At 36.6% G+C, this 11,042-nt stretch overlaps 1 protein-coding gene across 1 annotated transcript; it reads right to left on the reverse strand.

Annotated features, from left to right (window-relative positions):
* Positions 1-4,093: 4,093 nt before the first annotated feature.
* LOC107773085 (NADH dehydrogenase [ubiquinone] 1 alpha subcomplex subunit 6) lies at positions 4,094-8,164 on the reverse strand. Its single transcript, XM_075241196.1, has 2 exons — positions 7,822-8,164; positions 4,094-4,465 (listed from the first exon to the last, which is right to left on the reverse strand). Exons 1-2 carry the CDS (start codon positions 8,032-8,034, stop codon positions 4,280-4,282), a joined length of 399 nt encoding a protein of 132 aa, XP_075097297.1. The 5' UTR covers positions 8,035-8,164; the 3' UTR covers positions 4,094-4,279.
* Positions 8,165-11,042: the final 2,878 nt, after the last annotated feature.

Below are 11,042 nucleotides of genomic sequence, written 5' to 3' on the forward strand. Positions count from 1 at the left end.
TGTATTTCTTTTCCTTGGTTTAATTGTTCAATTCCATATCATTACTGCCATCACTATTATATTCAATTATTTCGAAAGTTATTTGTATTTATATGCTTTCTAAAGGTCTAATGTTTCTTAAAGTGATGACCCAAAAGATTATCTTATGTTTTAGAACTCGAATCTGCGCTCTTAAGCCTAAAAAATCTCATTTTACCCTTTTCGATTTGCGTGCGCAATCCGAACAGGTTTCCGGAAAGCTTTTATGTTGAAAATTGATGAAAATAAGTATTTATGCTTTAAAAGTTAATTTTTGTTGAATTCGGTCAATATTTTTGGTAAACGGGTCCGGATCCGTATTTTGACGGTCCCGGTGGGTCCGTATCAAATTATGGGACCTGGGCGCCCGAAATCGAATTCGGAGGTCCCTACTCCCTAGCTCAAGTTATGAATTTTTGATAAAAATTAATTGTTTTTAAGAATTGATTGATGTTTGGCATTGTTAGTGCCGGGTCCGTATTCTGGTTCCGAAACCCGGTACAGGTTCATTATGATATTTAAGACTTGTCTGTGAAATTTGATGAGAAACGAAGTTGATTTGACGTGATTCGGACATCCAGTTGAGAAAATAGAAATTTTAAAGTGTTCTCGAGAATTTCATTTGATTTGGTGCTAAATTCGTAGTTTTAGGTGTTATTTTGGAGATTTGATCGTGCGACCAAGTTCATATGATATTTTTAGACTTGTGCGCATGTTTGGTTTGGAGCCCCAAGGGCTCGGGTGAATTTCGGATAGGCCACGAGATGTTTTGGACTTTGAAAATCTGGTATTGTGCTGCAGCATGTGTTCTGGCATGTCCTTCTTCGCGTTCGCGAAGGTACTCTCGCGAACGCGAAGAGTAAACTGGGCAGCTGAAGATTTCTTCTTCGCGAACGCGTAGGCTTGGCCGCAAACGCGAAGCGATGGGGGCGTTACCCTTCGCGAACGCGACAAGCCCATCGTGAACGCGTAGTGTTAGGCATTGGGGAGGGGGAGTCAGCCGTTCCTTCGTCGCGAACGCGAAGGCCAGGGGGGAATAACCATCGCGAACGCGAGCTAGGTCTCGCGAACGCGCATGCTTGGCAGCCAATACCCTTCACGAATGTGACAGTGCTCTCGCGAACGCGATGAACACTGTCGTCCAGCATTTAACAGAATCCAAAACGAGATTTTAGCCAAAAATTTAATTTTCTCAAAAACAAACGGTGAAAGGCGATTTTTCAAGAGCCATTTCTTCCCCAAATTGTTGGTAAGTTATTCTAAACCATTTTCTTTCAATTATCCATTACATTTTATTAATTATCAACCTAAAATCTAGAGTTTTTATGATAGAATTAGGGGTTACGTTAGAAATTAGGGATTTCGGAAATTTGAGGATTTAGACCTCAATTTGAGGTCGAATTTCAAAACTAATTTCATATTCGGGCTCGGGGGTGAATGGGTAAATGGATTTTGGTCCGAACCTCGGATTTTGACCAAGCGGGCCCGGTGTCGATTTTTGACTTTTTGGAGGAAAAGTTTGGGAAATCTGTAATTATTCATTAAACTTGATTCCTTTAGCAATGTTTGATATTATAGAGTCATTTTGAATAGATACGAGTGATTTGGAGGTGAATTCCAAAGGAAAAGTTGTGATTGAGAATTAAGTGGCATTCAGAACAAGGTAAGTGTTGTGTCTAACTTTGGCTTGAGGGAATAGATATTGTGTGAGTATTTGCTATGTGTTTTGTTGTTGAATACGATGTATAGTTGAGGTGACGAGCATCTATGCGTTTTGGTCGAGTCGTAGCATTGCGAGTGAAATTCTATTCTTGCAAATTTGTAGTCTTAAATCTTGTTATCCATGCTTATTGTTGTTGTTGAAATGTTAGGAGACTTGTATCCAGTTCCACCAAGGTTGATAAAATTGTGAATATTGATTCGAGGTTGAGATATTAAATTGTGAAAGTAATCATTGATAAAATATTGATCTCTTTGTGAAACTTCTCTCTATCCGTTGTTATTGATTCTGTGAATTGTGAGGAAGAGTGTAAAGCACGAAGGGTGATGCCGTGCATGATTTATTTATATCGTGAGGAAGAGTGTAAAGCACGAAGGGTGATGTCGTGCACAATTTATTTATATCGTGAGGAAGAGTGTAAAGCACGAAGGGTGATGATGTGCATAATTTATTTCTATTGTGAGGAAGAGTGTAAAACACGAAGGGTGATGCCGTGCGTGATTTATTTATATGGTGAGGAAGAGTGTAAAGCACGAAGGGTGATGCCGTGCATGAATTAATTATATTGTGAGGAAGAGAGTAAAAGCACGAAGGGTGATGCCGTGCAGTCTTATTTATTATTTGGTGAGGTTGAGAGTAAAAGCACGAAGGGTGATGTCGTGCAGTTTTCCTTGCTGTTTTAATTGCTCAATTCGTTTAAGGATTTTCGGTTTAATTCTGTCTTTTCATTATTCTCACTCTTTATGTTGTATTCCCCCACTGTATATTCTCTTCCCATTATTTCTGCGTTATTTCTTTATTTACCGTTGTTGCCACTAGCATGATTATACTGTTCAAGTTATATGTGGGTGTCTTGTCCTCACCTCGTCACTACTTCGCCGAGGTTAGACTCGACACTTACCAGTATATGGGGTCGGTTGTACTGATGCTGCACTCTGCCGGTTGTACTGATGCTGCACTCTGCACTTTCTGTGCAGACTTTGATACCGGTTCGGGTTGATCGAGATTTTGCTATTGGTCCGCTGTCCGGAGACTCAAGGTAGATCTGTCGGCGTTCACAGACCTTGAAGTCCCTGCCTATCTTTTCAGTTCTACTGTTTCTTTCATTCAGACGATTGTATTTCTTTCAGATTATTACTTGTAGTAAATTCTAGAATGCTCGTGAATTGTGACTCCAGATCCGGGTGGTAGTAATTAATACAGTTTTATGATATTCCGCACTTATTATATTTCATCTTAGTTAATTATTATTAATTACTGAATGGAAATAAGGAATTGGTTTAATGATTCTCTAACGTTGGCTTGCCTAGCAAGTGAAATGTTAGGCACCATCACGGTCCCGGCGGTAGAAAATTTCGGGTCGTGACAAAGACTTTTTAATCGTGCCAGTAGAAACTATAGCGAATTCATAATACTAAAGAAAATAATTTACTCCATATTAGACTGAAATAAGTTTAAATGAAGCGACATGAGTAACAATGATTCATTTAGCTGACCCAACCGTCTTGGGATTGAGATGTAATTGTTATTGTACGTAATTAGGGGTAGCAAATGTGCGGATCAGATCGGATATGAGGCGGGTTGAAAACGGGTAATGAAAAAAAAAACGGACAAATTATCCGACCCGACCCATATTTAATATAAATAAAAACGGGTTAACCGAACCATATTATCCATGACTTCTTGAATATGATCACTTTTGGGAGAATTTCTAGTCTCCCAAACTTGAGGAACCCCAATTTGAGGTTTTACAAATGTAAAAGTTAAACACATTAGTTATCTATTTTCTAAATGGATAATATGATTCTTATCCATATTTGACCCGTTTTAAAAAAAAATCATTATCCAACCCATTTTTTACTGGATAATATGGGTGATTAATTATTTTCTTTTAACCATTTTGCCAATCACTATACGTAACAAAATACCCTCTCTATGGTCATGCACAGAAAATGAAAGAGAGTTCAGCGAAACCTTTGCCACAACGAAAAAAATCATTATCATAACCACAAAACCTTCTTGAGCTATCTTTTTATGGGCTGGGAAAAATCTCATTTTTCAGTTAAGACGGAAAAGAGTACTTCATTTTTCTTGACAACTTTTTCTACTGAAAGTAGAACTACTAGCTTAACTCTGAAGATGCAGATTCTATGAGTAGTTTGCCTTATAGATGCCTTAACAGCAAAATCAAACCATCACTCAGGTTCAAGAAACTGAAGTTTTTCAATTCTCAAAGAGGGGAGCTTGGTGAATTTGTGCTCATCATAAAACCTGTATTCTATTAGAAGTGAGACAGAGGCACAAGGTACACTTTTGCCTTCCGATTATGACAGTAATAAAATAGCTCTTACATGATAAACGATAAAGGGAACGCCTTCCATCTCAAAGCAAACAAAAATAACAACCTGTTCTGGACTCAGAAGAGTACTCATTACTGATAAAGAGCAGAAACTTTTATCCAAGACTAGGATGCAAGCAAATGGCATCATTATTTGGGGATGAAATGAAAAAACCCCAGACAACGGAGTTTTACTAAGAAATCTAGAAGTAGTTGCTGCTGTAAAAGTTTTTCAGGAAATTAGAGCTGCCCTGATCTTTGTGTTCAAGGTCCTGCACAAGACCTTGGTTACCGACGACGTATTTGCCAACAATATGGTGCCTCTGCTTTGAGTGGTCCACAACGTTCTTCAACTCTTCCATGCCCTTAAACAGCAGCATGTCAATTACCTGTAGGATAGAGATGAGTTATGAAGACAATGGGACAACCTACCTTTTGCTGCATAATTGAACACCGACATTTTACTAAAACATTTTTCTTACAAGGTAAGTAAATTTCATTTAAAGAAAGGAGCAAAGCCTGTAAACAAGAAGTATACCAAAAAGTAGAAAACCTAAAGAAACATTTTACTGAAACATATAATAGGATGGTAGTGGACACCTATCAAATTATCATAAATAGCAATATGCATCTTGATGAGAATTCTCATGGGGCAAGTTTTACTTCTAGAAGGATAACAATATATGAACTCGAGGTGTAAAGCAATACCTGGAAGTTTCTCTCTTCTCTTTTTGTCCTTTCCCAATTTATTATGTTTCTGGGTAGGGGGTGTAGGACGTGCCTTAAGGGAATAAAAATTGTTGCCAAGGAGGCTAAAGGGGTGCAGAAGATTACTTTAATTACTCAGATTACATAGAATCTTTTTTCAGGGTGACCACCTTCCCAACCAGAAGAAAATAAAAAGAACATATTGTGTTCATAAGTTTGATAGAGAGGGCAGTATGGCTGGATAGATATTGGCTAAGGCTACACTATTGGCTAAATATTTGAGTCTATGAGGGAAGACGAAGCAATGTTACAGTTATTTTCTTTGATCTCCATTATTGTACAATGATAATGTCAATGTGATCCTTTCAATTAACCGGGACACTATACAACTAAATACTCTATTTTCCTAAAAATCACTCACCAAATAAACAGAGATGATCATACTTCTCCACCTGAACACCAACCCCCCCCCCCCCCCCCAAAAAAAAAAGTAGAAGAAGAATTAACCGAAATAGCCGTCCACTCAACAACTTAAACTAAAAATAGTCAATGGAGGTATAATATATGCATAATTTATGTATTATATATGTATAATTCTGTATAATCAATGTATATCGCTAAAAAAAGTAAACAAAAAATGTCCGGCTATTTGTGTAAAGATCCCCAAAAAAAAAACAAATGAAAAAAAAAAACAAAACAGAAAGGAAAAAAAAGAGCCTCTTATCTTCACTCAAAGTATAAAATACATTCTGGATGCCTTCTTTATAATTCACTCACAAGAAAAATGAGACATCAATTACATGATAAAGCATTTGCAATCTTAGAGATATACACTCGCTTAATCCAACAGAAATAATTTAATGCAAGAAACAAAAACCAAAATTGAAACAAGCAGAAAAGAGAAAGGACAAAGACATCGTTTATATTCTTTTTTTGAGATGAAGACATCGTTTATATTCTTTCGAAGTATTAACGTTTCTAATCCAACTTTTTATAACCTGCTTCATGAGACGTCTGGTCCTGAATTGTTCAATACTCTCATCAATAAAACCTTTGTTATCCAAAAGAAAAAAACAAAAAACATAAATAAAAATAAAGAACGAAAAAAGGAGATCATATACACTGTATGCACTAAATGGTAAGAGAGTATCTAACACAATGTGAAACCAATTATGTAATAAAGAAGACACAAGAGGTATCTAATGAGAAATATTTAATGAATACAGAAATCACAACTTGCGGAATTGCAAGCGCAGAAAATAAAGACTTGGCTATTCTCGTCCTGCAGGAAGAAAATATTATGCAACTATATATAGCCTTCTCTTCCCTCAATCTAGTAGTTTTTTCGTATCCACGATCTTCAATGATCATTAAGAAGCTCTACCTGCATACCTTGCCTAACCTCCGAAGAAATAATAGCAAAATCAATAGATCCATCATTATCTAAAGCAGGGGGGCTGAGCAGACAAACTTTGCTCTGATAGGAAAGCAAATATCAAAGAGTTCACCATATAACATTAAATCAGAGTGGCATCTTGACAATGCACCATCCGATTCTCCAAGTTAGAGAATAGGCAGAATTCATTTATCTGCTTTTTTTATTTGTTTATTTTTGACAAGTGAATTCATTTAGCCGCTTAGTAGCAAGGGTTTAGTCTAACAACAAAATCACAAGAAGCTCATTTTATCGATCAGCAATTTCTTTCACTAAATTATTCCTCTTTCTGCCCTGTACGTACTTTTACAATAGAGATCTTCAAATATAGTTTTAAGCGCCAGCATCAATCAAGCCCATATTTGCATCTGTTCTTTTCTAAGTAGGTCAACGTCTCAAGACACTGAACAGCAGTAATAAGTCTTTCTGAATCCTACAAGCAACTACCTAGAAGAAGAAGCCACATTTAAACTTCATCAGCTACCTAAATCAAATCCAAAACTAGAATGCTGTTAAAATTTTGTTTTACTGGTTTGGAAATCCAAAGTAAGAAATTTTTTTTTTTTTCTTTTTTATAACCGTGGTGTCCGGGCCAGCTTGCGCGCACCTCGACTAATTCCACGGGATACCTGCCACCTCCCACCAGCAACAGGTACCAGATAACTCTATCCACCAAGGCTTGGATAGATAGGAAGAAATCACCTAGTATTTGCCTCCGCTGGGATTTGAACCTGAGACCTCAAGGTTCTCACCCACTTCATTGACCACTAGGCCACACCCTTGGGGTGAACTAAGAAATTTCTTTTGATGAAGAAAAATCCAGACTAAGAAATTTATGAAGAGTCAAAAGGCTCAAACACTAGTTGGATCCAAATGAACAACCGCCTAGCTCAAACTCGTTAGCTAGTTGTTAAAATCCACTTCAATCACCTGACTATCAGTTCAAATTAGCAACTAATTATATCTTGCATGTGAAGTAAGCTAAAATCCAATAATCAATGTTTTAAATCCCATAATTCAATTCATTTCAGTTCAGCAGCGCACTTGGATCCAGATTCCAGCATGTACTCCTATATCTCCTCCCCTAAACTCCACTCACCCTCAACTCTTGAAAACAAAAGGGAAGCACAGAAAGGCTAATATTTTCCGAATGGAGCACTTTATTCTTCAACAAAGGTCAAAACTTCCTCAAATATGGTAAAGACTAAGATATCCTAAAGCAAATAAGAAGTAAATTAAGAAACTTTATCATCATACTTCATATTTTTCCCTTGTCTCTTATACCCGATGACAACGGAACACACAGCCCATTTACTCGCATAATCTTTTGTATCAAATAATTCTGATACAACATTCAATTTCTATCTCACCATTAGTCATCAGCAACTACTTTTATCAAATCAATCAAATAAAGTCACCATTTTTACACTGCCAATTACCAAGAAATGAGAATTTTCTCTCATTTGAACCGGGATTGCCTAAATTGGCGGGTAAATAAAAGAGGGTTGTTGTAAATTAACAGCCAAAATAAATATAGTCTAATTACAAATAATACATATGATTCAGTAACCGGACTTAAGGAGGAATAAAAGAACAGAGTACCTTCGGATTAGTAACGTTGGAATTCTTGCGAACTTCAGCAGCGACAGCGGAACGGAGTTGGGAAGGAGAAACGACGTCGTACAAGTTGTAGATATCCATGATCTCGGGGATGGATCTGCAACACATCCTGAAGAATTCTAAGGTCCTGTTCTTAGCCTCAGCCAAACTCGCCGAGTTTGGTGGGACCCTCATGTTTCTCACCATATGCGCCATTTCCTTCTAGATTTTTCGTTTGTTTCTTCCTTTTGCTCTGCAATTGTGTGAAGAGGAAATTGAATGAAAATGCTGAGAAATGAGAAGAAAGAAGAGGAAGAAGAAGCTTCTAGAGTACCTGGAAGTGAATGCAAAGAGAGAGAGTTCTAACGGGTATGCATTATCAATCCCAAAAATGAGGGGGACTATAATGCAAAGTTCTTTTGTTTACGGACCCATTTGCAATTAAGAGAAATGGGATGAAATGCCAATTTAATTCCTACTCTTTAAAAAAAAAATACTTGATATTGTTATGAAATAAAAACAATTTAGTAAAATATGAACAAGAAATGAAGATAGAGAGAAGGAAGAGATTTTATTTCTTCTTCAATTGTGTCTTCTTTACATCTATTACAATACATTTATATATGCATGAAAAATGAAGAAATATGTGATTGAATATGTCATTAAGCATTTGAGAGTAAGATCATGGAGGAATATTGACATCCACCGTAATTTGATTTTTCTTATAACACTCCCCTTGGATGCCCATAGATAATGTGCCTCGTTAAAACCTTATTAGAAAAAAAATCCTAATGAAGAAAAAATAGTACACATGTTTAGAAATACACTTGTTGGTTGTCTCATTTAAAACCTTGCAAGGAAAACCCAGTGGGATAAAACCTTGTAAGAAAAAAAGAGTACACTGTGTATTAACTTCCCCTAATAAGAGCATCAATTCACATCCTTGAGCCTTCGCATCCCAATCTTGTACACTAGTTTCTTGAAAGTTGACGTCGGTAGAGATTTGGTGAACAAATCAGCCATATTATCACTTGAATGGATCTGTTGCACATTGATATCACCATTCTTTTGAAGATCATGTGTGAAAAATAACTTTGGTGAAATGTGCTTTATCATATCTCATTTTATGTATCCTCCCTTCAATTGAGCTATGCATGTTGCATTGTCTTCATACAAAATTGTGGGTAGTTTGTCACACTTCAAACCATATTTGTCTCGAATAAGGTGTATTATAGACCTCAGCCATACACATTCTCGACTTGCTTCATCAATAGCAATTATCTCAGCATGATTAGATGAAGTAGCCACGATTGATTGCTTAATCGATCGCCAAGATATTGCAGTGCCTCCACATGTAAACACATAGCCTTTTTTAGATCGGGCCTTGTGTGGGTCAGATAAATACCCAACATCGGCATAACCAACAAGATCGGGACTGCAATCATTGCATTAAATAATCCCATATCGGTAGTCCCCTTTAGATACCGCAATATGTGTTTAATTCCATTCCAATGTCTCATTGTAGGAGCAAAGCTATATCTTACTAAGACATTAACTGAAAAAGTTATGCCAGGCCTTGTAGTGCTAGCAAGATATATTAGTGCACCAATTGCACTAAGGTATGGTAATTCAGGACCAAGAAGTTCATTATTCTTTTCTTGAGGTCGGAACGAGTCCTTATTCATATCAAGTGATCAAACAATCATCGGAGTACTTAATGGATGTGCTTCATCCATGTAAAACCTTTTCTATGTAGACAGATTGATGAACAAAAGTCATGTTTGCCAAATGTTCAATTTGCAAACCAAGACATAATTTTGTCTTTCCGAGATCTTTCATCTCTAATTCCTTCTTTAAATAATCAATTGCTTTTTGGAGCTCTGTAGGAGTTCCAATAAGGTTTATATCATCAACATATACAGCAAGTACAACAAACTCCGATGTTATTTTCTTTATAAAAACACATGGACAAATATCATCATTTATATAACATTCCTTTAATAAATACTCATTAAGGCGGTTATACCACATTTTTCCTTATTGCTTTAGACCATACAAAGATCTTTGCAATTTGATTAAAAACATTTCTCGGGACTTTGAGTTATGTGCGTCAGGCATTTTAAATCCCTCAAGAATTTTCATGTATATCTCATTATCAAGTGAGCCATAAAGGTAGGTTATAACCACATCCATTAAATACATGTCAAACTTTTCATGGACAACAAAACTAATGAGATAACGGAACGTTACAACATCCATAACAGGAGAATACGTCTCTTCATAATCGACACCAAGCCTTTGTGAAAATCCCTGTGCAACGAGGCGTGCCTTATATCTTTGTACCTCATTTTTCTCATTCCTTTTACGTACAAATACCCATTTATATCCAACCGGTTTAACACCATTAGGTGTTTGGACTACAGACCCAAAAACTTCACGTTTCGCAAGTGAATCCAACTCAGATTGGATTGCTTCTTGCCATTTTGGCCAATCACGTCTTTGTCGATATTCTCCAACAGATTGAGGTTCAAAATCCTCATTATCTTGCATAATGCTAGATGCAATATTGTATGCAAAGACATAATCTACCATTATGTTCAATCGATTCAAATTTGTCTCAATATCGATTGGGTTTATTGATAGTTCCTTATTTTCTTGAGTCTCAGGCTCATTGATTTCCTCATAAACCTCAGGATTGGTTAAATCATGGGTTTCTTTATGAGACTCATTCGTAGTGTCATCTTGATCATTTATCTTCTTTTTTCTAGGATTTTGATCCTTAGAACCCAATGGTCTTCCACACTTTAGGCGTGCTTTTAACTCATTAGCTATGACACTAAAAGGTTGTCCAACAAGGACATCAATACGGCTTGGAACATTCTCTGCAAGGATATGTGATTTTGTTATCCTTTTCAGATCCGTAAATACGTCTGGCATTTGATTTGCCATTTTCTACAGATGAATAATCTTTTGCATCTCTTTTTTAGAAATAGAGGCACGTGGATCAAGATGAGACAATGATGTATTTTTCCATGAAATTTTCCATTTGATTTCACAAATTTCTCCCCCTAATTTTGGGAAAAAATGCCTCTTCGAATCGACAATCTACAAATCGAGCAGTAAACAAATCTCCCGTTAATGTTTCAAGGTAGCGAATAATGGAGGGAGATTCAAACCTAACATATATTCCTAACCTTCTTTGGAGACCTATCTTGGTGCGATAT

The sequence above is a fragment of the Nicotiana tabacum genome, chromosome 20 (assembly GCF_000715075.1).
Source record: "Nicotiana tabacum cultivar K326 chromosome 20, ASM71507v2, whole genome shotgun sequence".
NCBI lineage: Eukaryota > Viridiplantae > Streptophyta > Magnoliopsida > Solanales > Solanaceae > Nicotiana > Nicotiana tabacum.

Excerpts from the sequence above, each read along its gene's own strand:
- LOC107773085 (XM_075241196.1), bottom strand. The coding sequence starts at position 8,034 with ATGGCGCATATGGTGAGAAACATGAGGGTCCCACCAAACTCGGCGAGT. Across the intron at positions 4,466-7,821 it reads CCAACGTTACTAATCCGAAG|GTAATTGACATGCTGCTGTT; the intron begins GTACTCTGTTCT and ends TCTATCCTACAG.